This window comes from Bos indicus x Bos taurus, chromosome 14 (genome assembly GCF_003369695.1).
Source record: "Bos indicus x Bos taurus breed Angus x Brahman F1 hybrid chromosome 14, Bos_hybrid_MaternalHap_v2.0, whole genome shotgun sequence".
Classification (NCBI taxonomy): Eukaryota; Metazoa; Chordata; class Mammalia; order Artiodactyla; family Bovidae; genus Bos; species Bos indicus x Bos taurus.
In genome coordinates, this window is record NC_040089.1 from 73,721,512 (window position 1) to 73,736,010 (window position 14,499).

At 38.8% G+C, this 14,499-nt stretch overlaps 1 protein-coding gene across 2 annotated transcripts in view; it reads left to right on the top strand.

Annotated features, from left to right (window-relative positions):
• Positions 1-1,589: 1,589 nt before the first annotated feature.
• C14H8orf88 (chromosome 14 C8orf88 homolog) overlaps positions 1,590-14,499 on the top strand; it is a 36,645-nt gene continuing 23,735 nt past the window's right edge. The window contains exons 1-3 of one of the 2 annotated variants that reach the window (XM_027561591.1): positions 1,590-1,726; positions 9,271-9,369; positions 13,038-13,111. In XM_027561591.1, the coding sequence (XP_027417392.1) occupies positions 9,291-9,369; positions 13,038-13,111 (153 nt within the window). In that variant the 5' untranslated portion in view covers positions 1,590-1,726; positions 9,271-9,290. The remainder of the gene's footprint in view (positions 1,727-9,270; positions 9,370-13,037; positions 13,112-14,499) is intronic. The other variant, XM_027561590.1, reaches the window with a different exon arrangement.

A 14,499-nucleotide genomic window follows, 5' to 3' on the forward strand; every position in this document is an offset into this window, starting at 1 on the left:
CTAATATGTCAACCACAAGTTGGCATTTGTCATGGGTGCTTGCCACCTACTTCTACAGGGATTAAATCATGTGCTGCTGCAGCTGACCTTCAACACCTTCTGAAGAAATTCAGTGTGGAAAGCAGAAATGAGGCACTCTATGCTCCAGAAAACTGGCAGAACAGATCTTTAGACAGAAATTCTCAGGAGTTGACCTTATGAGCTCAATATATTTCCCCACATTTAGAAAAGCACTAATATCCTTCATGGTGACAATTGTTTTTCGTGACTAGCAGAAGCTTCATGAGACCAGCAGGAACTTTCTATACCAAAATATGTGCTTGATTGCATACACTCCGTTTACCAATATCACATATAGACTTATCTTTTCTCCCTCCCTCTTTAGATCAGTTTCTCAGAGCTATCTGAGGTGCTGACTCTTGGACTGTAGTTCTCATATTGCCCCAAATAAAACTTCACTCGCAACTCTCGTGTTATGCATTTTTCCTCAACAAATATTGCTATACCTTACACTCCCTCCCAAATCTTCCCTTCATTGTGCTGTAAGAATGACCTTTCCCGAGTATTCAAAAAGGTAAGCTATGAAAGATTCAAACAGAAAACTTGTTTTCTTTCCCCACTGCTGTTTCCCCCAACTCCAACTACTGCTTACTAGGCAAGGTTTCTTTTCCCTTTGAACCATCTCTTCTCGCCTTCCTCCCCCAGCCGCAACAAACCAAGCATAAGCTGCTTAGAAAACAGCTGACATTCCAAGCCTGAGTCAATTCAGGCATTCCTTGCACTATGCTCCCAACTTTAATCTATTCCAACACGTGGCACACACGGCCCATGGCCCACCAGATTGTGAGCTGGGTAATGACAGGAATTTTCCTATTCACCCGTGTTCTGCCTCCACGTCCCCTAGCAGAGTGAAAGGACCAAAAGGGGGACTCTCAAAAACAACGGTGAAAAATATGAGTGAAGAGAATAAAGGTGATTAAAAAGAGGATTCGGATTCAGATGAAGTCGCTTCAACCAGTTTTGTTCCTTCAAGATGGCGATCTGTGTGAGCTGTGTACGCCTGTCTGAAGTTAACTATGTCCCTTACTCCCTGACCGCCCTAATCTCAGCACTGCTTAGACTCAGGGCAGGGGCAGCGCGGGCAGCGCCCACGGGGCCTACCGGCCGCTCTGACGCGGAAGGGGCGCAGTCGTCAGCGCGCCCGAGGCCTGGCTCACAGAGGCGGCCTGGCTCACAGAAGCGGCCTGGAGCCCCCGCCCGGCCCTCGGAGCCGGCGGCTTGCCTCGCCCCCGCCCCGTCTCAGGCAGGTCGGACCGCCGGCTGGGGTCCTGAAGGCTGTTCATGCGGGCACGCCCCGTCCAGGGAGAGCCCGTCAGCACCTCAGAGAGGCCTCCCGCGGCCTCCTCGTCGCCAGGCGCGACCTCCAAAGGGGGCAGCTTCGGCCCCTCGCGCCCCGTACGTCCAGGAAAACGCGCGCAGCCAGTTTAACGGTTCAGTTCCCGCCCGACTGCGGCAGCGCGGTAGGTCGGGCGCCCGAGGCTCCGCCCCGCGCGCGCCCCGCGCCTCTGGGGGCCGCCGTCTGCCCCACCCCCGCGGCTGCCAATCGCGGCCTCGAGCGAGCCGCCGGAGCCGTTCCCGGACGGGCACCCCCGGCGCTCCACAGTCGTGTCTGGACTGAGCGCCGCGACGCGGCTGCCGGCCCCGAACCCTCCAGGATCTTCAGGCGGTAGGTTGCCGGGGAGGACGGGCTGCGAGGCGAGCAGAAATCAGGACCGCGGGGAGTGAGGCGGCGAGTGGGCGCCGTCTCCGAGGACGGACACGGGAGAAGTTGGGGTGACGGGGAGAGAACTGGCTGGGGTCTGGGACGAGTCGGGCAAGGCCTCCACAGGGTCCCCAAGATGGGGCTCTTAGGACGCAAAGTGGGCGGGCAGGTCGGCAGGAAAGGCGCGGGGGCTGGGGCGGGGGAAAGCGGGAGAGAAGCAAGTGGCCCGGGGAGTTAGACTGCTGAAGGAATGTTGATAAAACAAAAATAAAACAAACAAAATGCCCCCAGAAGTAAGTGTGTATGGACCCCTGCCCCACGACCTGGTGATAGGCAAGTGGGATGGTTTGAAGACTGTTTCCCGTGTCCTGGCATCGTCCGTACTAAACGTGACCAACAGTTTGTTTTTGAGATTACTTTAGTTGTTTTTATTAATAATAAAGAGCAAACGAATAATTAATTACACGAAATTATATTCTGGAAGAAAAGAAAACCCAGTAAGAATAAAGAAACCAAAGACATATGTGGTCACTTCACAGAAGAAAGTCAAATGGCTAATGAACCGTATTTGAAGATGTTCTGTGCAACTTGTATGTAAGGATGCGCGTTTTTACGAAAGTTGACATACAACATTTTGTTAGTTTCAGATGTACAACATAATATTTTATCAAAAATTTATAGTTGCTGATATTTTCGCAAAACTAAAAAACTATGAAAAAGGACAGTTACCTCAGTTATGACAACCACCAACACGCATTACCTGGACAATTTATTCCACCTAAATGTTAAATTGTATTTGTGTTAAAAGATGCTTCATAGGAAAAAAAATTTTTTGTCAGAAAGCATGAAACAGAAAACAGGACACTCTTGGCTTATAATTTTTTGATATTTCAGTTTAAATATTTGATATTTAATTGTTCTAAATAATGACAACCTAGTTTGTGGAATATAAAACGTCTTTCAAGTCACGATTAGTTTATCCTTTAGTCCTCTGTATTTTCCATAATCAGTTTATGCTGCTTAATTACATCAGCATTTGGCTTTAAGAAATCATAACTTTGTAAAAGGTATTTTGAAGTTGAAAACTGAGATTAAATCTTACATAATCCTATATGGGAAATATACATGAGATAAATGAAAGCATGTTCTTTTCACTTCTCTCAGCATATTTCTTAAATTTTATATGCTCTTATCTCTTAATTGCAGCAAAACCATCAGCAGTTTCTAAAGAAATCTAGCATTTAAGTTGTATATTTTAAGTATAATACTGTTTCTAAGTATAGTAGGTAGTAAGTATAGTATTTAATGGATTAGAATGGCAGTGTACCATGTCTGCAGAATGAGGAAAGCATATTAATCCCATAATATATTTAGTAGTCTAAGAAAAATTGAAAATTGAGGAAATGAAAATTATTAGCACACATCAACTTATTCAGAAGGTTTTATACATGTAAATGTTCCTTCTCATAAATTTTTCCATACAAGTACTGTCCATCCACATGGAGTAGTGGAGAGTCAGTTGTGTTTTACTTGCCAAACACACAAATTTAGAGACGACAGCATGAACTTTACAGTCAGAACCGCATTTCTACCCATTACGAACTGTGTGAACTTGTGCATTTCTCTTTTTCTTAGCTTCAGGTTTCTCATCTGTAAAGTAACTAATAATGAGTTTCTGCAACAGTTAATGTATGGCTCAAAATTAAATGAGATAGTATATGTAAAGCATTTAATATGTAGTAAGATCTCATAAAAATGAAGTTTTAATTAAGAAAAGCATATATTGGGTAATGAAATTGTGCCCCATCTGATCAGTATATATGCTTATTATCTCATAGTACTATATTTTAGAAAATTTTAGGTTAATTTATAATTTCAGAGTTGGTGGGCCCTTAGGATTCATATTTAGTTCAACATATTTTTTTAAAAAAGAAATAATCTAAGATATAGTTAGTATTCTAGATGTAGAATAGCAGTGATATGGATTTCCTGACTTGCAAACCAGTGTTCTATTCATATCACTTGGCCTTAATAAGTGTGATACACCATTTTAACAGATTGACAGATAAAAACCATATGATTATCTCAATAGATGCAGAAAAAGCCTTTGACAAAACTCAGCTCCCATTTATGATTAAAATTCTTTAAAAAAAGGGCATAAAACGATTAAAAATCATTCTAAGATGATTTGTTAAATATGTGTGAACTTGAAAAATAATAACCATTTCTCAGCATGTGTTAGTTAATATTATTAATTTTTGAGATATTGGATCAAAATGTTCTTTAAGAAATATTTATACCACAAAACTATATTTACATTTCAAAGACAACTGTATGACAGACCCACTGCTTGCTACCCAGTGGTGTAGGTAGGATTATGTTTTTTTACAACTGTTCTTTGTAACACTTGATATCATAAATGCCTACACTAGGTAGGACAACCCACTCCAGTGTTCTTGCCTGGAGAATCCCAGGGCGGGGGAGCCTGGTGGGCTGCCATCCATGGGGTCACACAGAGTCGGACATGACTGAAGTGACTTAGCAGTAGCAGCAGGTAGGACCAGTAGCTTCCGAAAGGAAAGGTCCAAAAGGAAACTTTTGGAATTCTACATTAGAGTTTGCTAAAGACTGAAGTTATTTTACATACTGATTTTGTAGTTCAGCTGTCTTTATTTTTAACACAATTAAAATTAAGAGAATTAAGAAAATTTTTAAGAGAATTAATTCTTAATTAAGAATTAAATTAAGAGAATTAAGCTTTGGTTTGTGGAGCCCTGTCCTTCATTATGATACTTGATCAGTTTTACAATAATAATTGCATATTTATTATATAAGTACTTGCCTTTCCATTAATAACACTGTTTAAGATATGATGCTGTTATGTAGTATGCATCCAAAACTTATTTCCTATAATATCACAGTCTCTATGCAGGCATAGTTTACTTTTAAAAAATCGTATTGAATAGAATATTGTATGAGATGTGAATTTGTATCTGGAGACTTTGCTGTAGTTTCTCTACTACAAATTGAAAGAGTGCATGCTTGCTAAATTGCTTCAGTCGTGTCTGACTCTTTGCGACACTATGGACTGTAGCCCGCCAGGCCTCTCAATTTGTAGTAGTTTTCCTACTACAGATTGATAGGGGAGAGGGTAGGTGGGTACAGAAATATCTTTGGTGGGGTTTTTTTTGTTGTTTATTTATTGTATTGCAAACTCATATAATAGTTCTGTAACTCCTAAACTCTTGAAAATCCCTAGTTTGAATACTGTGGATTTGCTTTGCTCAGCAACTGGAATACACTTTACAACCTACCAACTCAATTTCAGCTGAGCAATGAAAAAAAAAGTGTGTGCCAAAGTAGTCTATTGTATTCTTTTCATGGGGAATAGGATGGAAAGTTAATACTACTAATATTGACATTAGGGTCCTAATTTAAATGGTTAGGATACATATTAAATAATGACAGATTGCTTTTAGGTCCATGTTAAAATATCTCTTTCACATAGAAAATATTCAATCAATAAAGTGGTTTTTTTTCTTCATATACTTTTTGGGTTTCCTATTATATCAAAGTTGTAATGTCAACAAATACATACAGCATTAGTTTTGTTTAGAAGGTTGTTAATCACCATGCTGAAATACTAGTTAACATACTCATTACAAGTCTAGATGGGTGCTAACTTGGGTTGTTGTCGTTCAGTTGCTCAGTCGTGTCTGAATGTTTGCAACCCCATGGACTGCAGCATGCCAGGCTCCCCTGTCCTCTGTCTCCCAGAGTATGCTTGAACTCATGTCCATTGAGTTAATGATGCCATCCAACCATCTCATCTTCTGTCGTCCCCTTCTCCTCCCTCCTTCAGTCTTTCCCAGCATCAGGGTCTTTTCCAGTGAATCAGCTCTTTGCGTCAGATTTGCTTGACTCCAGACTTCAAGAAAAAGTAACTATTTTGTGCTTAGTTATCATTGCTAACTTTGAGAGGTTGTTTATAAATTTATGACTTTAACACTTGAATTATGTCCAAAGGAATTAGATGAAAGCATTTCTTTGGTGTGTAAAGAAAGTGATTAACCCCATTTTATACTTAGGGAAAAGGTCGCTTAGACCAGCTTCTGCTCAAGATCATATGGTTACAATCAGTTTCTGGAAAATTAAGTGAAAATCTGGTGGAGTTTTACTTTTGACTTCATCTTGATAGGCATCAAAATTTGGAAAACTTGTGATCCATTCAAACATCAGAAAATTTTCATTAAATAGGCATTTAAATGTACAGATGTATTTAGTAAAACTGATTGTGTTGTAGCTACTAAGATACACAAAGTCAGTTTTTTTTTACTTCAATTGTCTAACCAATTAGGCTTATAATAGATTTTTTGTATGATATATTTTAGAAAAATTAATAGTCAAAATATAATATGGGCCACTGGAAAAAGAAAGAAAATCATTATTGTTGTTACTGTTCTTGTTATTTTACTATCAACCATTTGTTAGGAACTAGAGAACTTCATGTGAGCTTCATCTGAGCTTCCCTGGTAGCTCAGCTGGTAAAGAATCTGCCTACAATGTGTGAGGCCCCGGTTGGATTCCTGGGTCAGGAAGTTCGCCTGGAGAAGGTATAGGCTACCCACTCCAGTATTTTTGGGCTTCCCTCATGGTTCAGATGGTAAAGAATCCACCTGCAATGTGAAAGACCTGGGTTCAATCCCTGGGTTGGGAACATCCCCTGGAGGAGGGCATGGCAACCCACTCTAGCATTCTTGCCTGGAGAACCCCATGGACAAAGGAGCCTGGTGGCTACAGTCCATGGGGTTGCAAAGAGTCAGACAGGACTGAGCGAGTAAGCCCACACAGAGAACTTCACATGAACTATTTTATTTAATGTTACTGTTGAAAGAAGAAGAGCAGCTGAAAGAGTAAGGAAACACCAGAAAACCTGAGTTTATAGATAAATGGTGAAACGTAATAACATTTATGAATTCAACAATTTATTGAACATGTAGTGTATATTAGATGCTGTGGCAGCCCTTAGATGCTGTATATTAGATGCTGTGCTAGCTCTTAGAGAAAGTGATGGAGCTATGATTTTATAGTCAGCTAATGTAATAAAAACCACACTGGAAGAGGGCACAAGGGTGCTTTGTGAACATAAAAGAAGGGTGCTTATTGAAACCTGGACAGTTCTGCCTGTGTCAGCGGTGGGAAGAGAGGGAGGAGCTAGCTTGACTGAAGGGTGTTCCGTCTAGAAGCATGGGGATGAGCGTATATGCCACTTTCTAGACTCATGAGCTGGGGCAAATTACCTAATTTCTCTAAGCATTATCTGGAAAATGAGGTTTAAAAAATCATAAAACTAACATTTATTGAACTCTTACGATGTAGTGGGCATTGTGCTAATGATTTATACAGATTTTCTTGTGGAGTCCTCAAACCTAGGAGGTAGGGGTTATTATTTTCCATAATTATATAACTAGGTGGTAGAGCTATGATAAGAACCCAGGTAGGCTGACCCAAGACCTGAGCTCTAACAATTAATAGTGCCTGATTTATAAAGTTGTTCTGAATATTAAATAATGTGGCATAGTTAATGGTTTACTGTGCATGAAACGTGGATGTTGGCTCATGTTTCTATTATTAATAATTCAGCAGGTGATGGGGAACTAAAGTTTTTGAAGCAGATATGTGTGTAAAGGGATCATAATTTGGAGAGAGAAGAAGCTGTATTCTCCCATTTGTTCAGCAAGTGCTTGTTTTGCACCTACTTTGGATCCAGTCCAAGTACTGAGTTAGTTGCAAGGGACACAGGAGGAATGAAAATATTGTTCCTCACTTTGAGAAGAATCTGTCCCTCGCTTTGCTAGTATGGAAGATAAATCAGCCATCATAGTTTACTATATAGTATAGTACAGTGTTCTCTAAATGCCGTGATGTGGCCATATTCATTTTGTCTCAGGTAAAGAGGTACATAGGGAAAGGCAGTATTTAATTAAATCAGACTAGGTGTTCAGGGAGATATAGTAGGAACTACTGGGAGACTAAAAGAGTAGTGGTAGGAGTAAAGAAAATAGATCTGAGTGATATTTTGATAATAGAATGGAATTAGAGACTGATTATGGTGAGGGGCTCTAATTTAGATAAATTTAAGGAATACAACAGGAGGGACATCTTTGGAGTCAAAGTAATGAATTTAATTTTGGATATGTTGAATTTAAGGTACCTACTATAAGATATACATGGGAATATCTTTTGGCAATTAGATAGTTAATATAATAATAATACACTCAGGAGGTGATCATTCATCACCTCCTGAATTATTAATAGTAGGAACAGAAGCCAACACCCATGTGTCATGCACAGTAAACCATTTACCTATGTCACATTATTTAAAAAGAGAGGTAGACGCAGATGTGTAAGTAACGGCATACTTATTATGTAGATAGGTAGTTGCAGTCATGAAAATAGCTAGGAGAATCAAAGCCAAATTTGGACTAATTCCTAAATTTAACTGGAGAAAAATAGGAATCATCTAAGGAAGTTAAAAGAGACAGTCAAAGAAATAGGAAACAAAACCTATAGAAAAGAGGGAAGTTAAGGGAGGAAAATGTTTTAAAGAGGGAATATTCAATTGTGAGAGATGCTGAAATGGGTCTCTGGTTGTTGCAGGTTGTTTTAAATTCTTGTTTTGTGTTTGTGTTTTCCACTTTAATTTATAAAATAGTTATCTTCAAATGAATGTCGTGGTTTTTTTTATTGTAAGTTCTATTTTTTTTGTCCTTTTTTCTTTTGTTCTTTTATTGAAGGATAATTGCATTACAGAATTGTGTTGTTTTCTGTCAAACCTCAACATAAATCAAACATAGGTACACATATTTCCCCTCACTTTTGAACCTCCCTCCCATCTCTCTCCCCACCCTACCCCTCTAGGTTGATCCAGAGCCCCTGTTTGAGTTTCCTGAAGTATACAGCAAATTCCCGTTGGCTATCTATTTTTACATATAGTAATGTAAATTTCCATGTTACTCTCTCCATACATCTCACCCTCTCCTCCCCTCTCCCCATGTCCATGAATCTATTCGGTATGTCTGTTTCGCTACTGCTGTCCTGTAAATAAATTCTTCAATACCATTTTTTCTAGATTCCATATATGTATATATGTTAGAATATGATATTTATCTTTTTCTGACTCACTTCACTCTGTGTAATAGGTTCTAGGTTCATCCACCTCATCTGAACTGACTCAAATGCATTCCTTTTTATGGCTGAGTAACATTCCATTGTGTATATGTACCACAACTTCTTTATCCATTCATCCGTCCATGGACATCTAGGTTGCTTCCGTGTTCTAGCTGTTGTAAATAGTGCTGCAATGAACAGTGGGATACATGTGTCTTTTTCAATTTTGGTTTCATCAGGGTACATGCCTAGGAGTGGGATTGCTGGGTCATATGGTGGTAATGTCATTGTTTTGTTTGTATATGTGTTAAAGCAATTTGTGTTTTTCCCTCCTAAAGTATGGAACCTCAAGATCTTTATGATAATGGAAACCAAAAAGTTGATTGGTAAACCACTTCAACCAGCAAGACCTGTTCGTCATCTGAGTTCTCCCCCTGGTGAGTCTGGTATCCACATTTAAAAAATTAATTGGCTAATAGCTAATTAGTATTTGAAAGGCCAAATAATACATAAATAATATATGAATAGAATACATAAATAGTTTATGGTGGATATTTAAAGATAATGAAAACCAATGATCTCTGAAGAATTTAGAAGTATTACCAATGAGAAGGGATTCTTTTTTTATTGATGTATATAATTGATTTACAATACTGTGTTGGTTTTAGGTATACAGCAATGATTCAGATTCAGTTTATATATATATATATATATATATATATATATATGTGTGTGTGTATGTATGTATGTATGTATGTATGTATGGGCTTCCCTGATAGCTCAGTTGGTAAAGAATCCGCCTGCAATGCAGGAGCCCTGGGTTCGATTCCTGGGTTGGGAAGATCCCCTGGAGAAGGGAAAGACTACCCACTTCAGTATTCTGGCCTGGAGAATTCCGTGGACTGTATAGTCCATGGGGTCGCAAAGAGTCGGACACAACTGAGTGACTGACTCTCACACACATATATATGTATATACACCCATGTTGCTGCTGCTAAGTCGCTTCAGTCGTGTCCGACTCTGTGCGACCCCACAGACAGCAGCCCACCAGGCTCCCCTGTCCCTGGGATTCTCCAGGCAAGATTTCTGGAGTGGGTTGCCATTTCCTCCTCCAATGCATGAAAGTGAAAAGTGAAAGTGAAGTTGCTCAGTCGTGTCTGACTTGTAGCGACCCCATGGACTGCAGCCCACCAGGCTCCTCCGTCCATGGGATTTTCCAGGCAAGAGTACTGGAGTGGGGTGCCATTGCCTTCTCTGATATACACCTATACATATATATATTTTCAGATTATTTTCCATTATAGGTTATTATAAGATACTGAACATAATTGTGCTATATAGCAAATCCTTATTGCTTATCTGTTTTATGTATAATAGTTTGTTAATCCCATACTCCTAATTTATCCCTTTGCTCCTCCCTTTCCCCTTTGGTAACCATAAGATTGTTTTCTGTGTCTATGAGTCTCTTTCTGTTTTGCCTATAGATTCATTTGTATTATTTTTTAGATTCTATATATAAATGGTATCATATAATATTTGTCTTTATCTGACTGACTTCAGTAAGTATACTGTGCTCTAGGTCCATTCATACTGCTGCAAATGGCAATGTTTCATGCTTTTTATGGCTGAGTAATATTCCACTGTGTATATATACCACATCTTCTTAGACCAGTCATTTGTTAATGGGCACTTGGGTTATTTCTGTGTCTTGGCTATTATAAATAGTGCTGCTGTGAACATTGGGATGCACGTATCTTTTCAAATTAAAGAGTTTTTGTCTTTTTTGGATACATAATCAGGAGGGGGATTGCTGGATCATAAGATAACTCATTTTTTAAGTAACCTCCATACTGTTTTGCATTGGAGAAGGAAATAGCAACCCACTCCAGTATTCTTGCCTAGAGAATCCTGTGGATGGAGGAGCCTGGTAGGCTGCTGTCCACAGGGTCACACACAGTCAGACACAACTGAAGCGACTTAGCATGCATACATGCGTTGGAGAAGGAAATGGCAGCCCACTCCAGTGTTCTTGCCTGGAGAATGCCAGGGGCGGTGGAGCCTGGTGCATCTATGGGGTCGCACAGAATCAGACACGACTGCAGCGACTTAGCAGCAGCAGCATATACTGTTTTGCATAGTGGCTGCACCCATTTACATTTCCACCAACGGTGATTGGAAGTGCTCTCACCAGCAATTATTATTTATAGATATTTTCATGATGGCCATTCTGACCTGTGAAGTGGTACCTCATTGTGGTTTTGACTTGCATTAAGAAATGGATTCTTAATGGTCTACTAATCCATAGTCTACCAGACCAACAAAGATGGGAAGAACAGTTTTTGCTTAAGAGCAACTCATGGATTTTTTTTTTTAATGTCTCATTTTCATGGTTAACAACTGGCTTATACTCAGAATGATACTCTCAGTGCAAATCATGTTCTGTGATTTTGATCACTGCTGAGCAGTCATGCTGGAGAGAGCATTAGCCTTTTAAAAATATACCTAATTGAAAAAAATTAGTCCAAAGCAGATTAAGGCTGTACTTTAGCTGAACAGAAAGTCTTAATTTTTTAGGAAATCTAAACTAAATTTTCTAAAATTAGATGGTAACAATAACCCTGTGTACGAGACAGCAAAAGAGACAGTAATGTATAGAACAGTCTTATGGACTCTGTGGGAGATGGAGAGGGTGGGAAGATTTGAGAGAATGGCATTGAAACATGTAAAATATCATGTATGAAACGAGATACAAGTCCAGGTTCGATGCACGATACTGGATGCTTGGGGCTAGTGCACTGGGACGACCCAGAGGGATGGTATGGGGAGGGAGGAGGGAGGAGGGCTCAGGATGGGGAACACATGTATACCTGTGGTGGATTCATTTTGATATTTGGCAAAACTAATACAATTATGTAAAGTTTAAAAAATAAAATTAAAAAAAATAAAATAAAATATTTTCTCTTGTGCATAATACTAAACTTTTGGACAAATTCTTGAAATTCCAAATTGGGATAATAATTTTTTATTCTTTTTCATTACTATCTATATATACTTATATTTTACATATATGTGTATAAAAATTACTTTAATTCTGCTTAGTCCATGTGTTCAACTGAGTAACTGGCTACTTAGAAAAGGGAGAACATAGCACTTTGATTGATTACAAAGATGAAGCAGAAAAGATAGAAATAACACAGTTCCTCAGTCCTCCACTTGTTCTTCCATCTTTGGCTTCTACAGAGAAGATTGTCTACATTTTGGTCATGTTTCCTCTGAAGATAGCTGTGACTTAGGACAGACAAAATGAAATGAGATTTCTGGACCATAGTTCAGCAATACTGATGTGATTCAGCATTCTTCTGGAACACTGAAGAAGCAGTTGTATAGGGCCAAGTCTCATTTTGTCCTAAAGCAAAGGAAATAAAACCATTGTCAGCTACTTGTTTCTGTGACTAGGCTTTTTATAGTATCCCTCCCTCCCTTATTTGTACAGGTTCCATTTTTCACGGATGCTTTCCCTTGAAGGCTATTTTAGCAGTGGGTAGAAGTGGGCTGGTAGCCCTGATCTCTCATTTCATTATGTCCTCTTAAGATGTGGACAGGAAAAAAAAAAAAATGTGGACAGGAGTAGGGGTTTATTAAGCAGAAAAGTTAGGTAAATCAGAAATTAATTTTAGCATTAAAGCATAGTTCTGTACTGTTTGGGCAACTCACATCCCCAAAGAAATCTACTTTTTCTTCAAGACCCATACTGAATTATTTCCTTTTGTTAAGCCTTAGTTGATATGCCCAAAGCCCAATCTTCTCTCCCCTGGTATCTTCTCTGTACCTGTCACATAACTTATTGTTATTATAATCATTTTTTATGAGCTTGTTTTAAAAAATAGGCTATGAAGTCTTTTATCTCTGAACTTTTTTCATGTTTATAAACCCATCTCCTAACACAGTAGCTGACATTTCATTGTGTTGAGTAAATGAACTCTCAGAAAACATTTCAAAACAGTGCCTAGCATATCCTAGATACTTAAGGTTTTTTAGGTGGTATTATACCATTTATTGAAGTAATAAGTATTTAAAACAGGTTTTTTTTCCTCTCTCCTAACAGGAGCAGTATTCCCTTTCAACTTTCAGAATGAATATCCATGCAACACCCAGTACTTACAAAGTGGAGTTAGCAGAGTAAGTCTTAGAAGTTATAAAAAAATGAAGCATTGCAGACTGGAAAGTAAAATTTGTTAGATGGCTCTTGTGTGTCAGGTACTATATTAAATGCATCATATACTTTAATAAGTTATGATATATTTCAGGCATACACTTAAGAGAATAAAATACTCATTATGCCCATTGCTCACCATTTTCAAATCTCAATATTTTTTTGTTTTATTTTAGAAAATTAAAAGAAATCTTACATACATAGTTAAAAACACCTGTATATCCCTGAACCTTCCCATTTGCTTCCTGCACTTCCCCAGGATAAGTATCCTCAATTTGTCACTGTTTCCATGAATGTATTAGTACTTTTGCCATAACAAATAGACTTGTTTGTATGTAAAGCTACTACATTTCTTGTTCCATTTTTTTGTTGAGGGGTATGACCCTTGTTAAATAAGCAGGGTGACACTATACAGCCTTGATGTACTCCTTTTCCTCTTTGGAACCAGTCTGTTGTTCCATGTCCAGTTCTAACTGTTGCCTCCTGACCTGCATATAGGTTTCTCAAGAGGCAGGTCAGGTAGTCTGGTATTCCCATTTTTTGAAGAATTTTCCATAGTTTATTGTGATCCACACAGTCAAAGGCTTTGGCATAGTCAATAAAGCTTCCAACCAGTCCATTCTAAAGGAGATCGGTCCTGGGTGTTCTTTGGAAGGAATGATGCTAAAGCTGAAACTCCAGTACTTTGGCCACCTCATGCAAAGCGTTGACTCATTGGTAAAGACTCTGATGCTGGGAGGGATTGGGGGCAGGAGGAGAAGGGGACGACAGAGGATGAGATGGCTGGATAGCATTACCAACTCAATGGATGTTCTGAGTGAACTCCAGGAGTTGGTGATGGACAGGGAGGCCTGGCGTGCTGCGATTCATGGGGTTTCAAAGAGTTGGACACAACTGAGCGACTGAACTGAACTGATGACCCTTGTTTATATTTTATAATAGAAATAGAAATATTTTATAATAAATGCAATTATATAATAAATATCCATCTATATGTTATGTTTTATACATGTTTGAAAGGTCTTCTGGAATATAAACTTGGAGTAGATTTGCTATATACCGTCAGATTACCCTCCAGAATGATTTGTACAAACAATGCATTAACTACTCTGATTTTTCTACAGCCTTACCTTGTTATTGTCAAACTTTCACTTTTTTCATGTTTAATGTGTGAGAAATGTATCTTTCTTGGTTTTAATTTTTAATTCTTTATTACTTTGAAATGCAGCATCTTTTTTTTTTATGTTTAATTTGGCCATTTGGATTGTCTCTTTTGTGACATCACTGCATATTGTCTGCCCATTTTTCTTGGTCTGTGAAAGAATTGTTTTTTTGTGTGTGTTTCTTTTTTCAA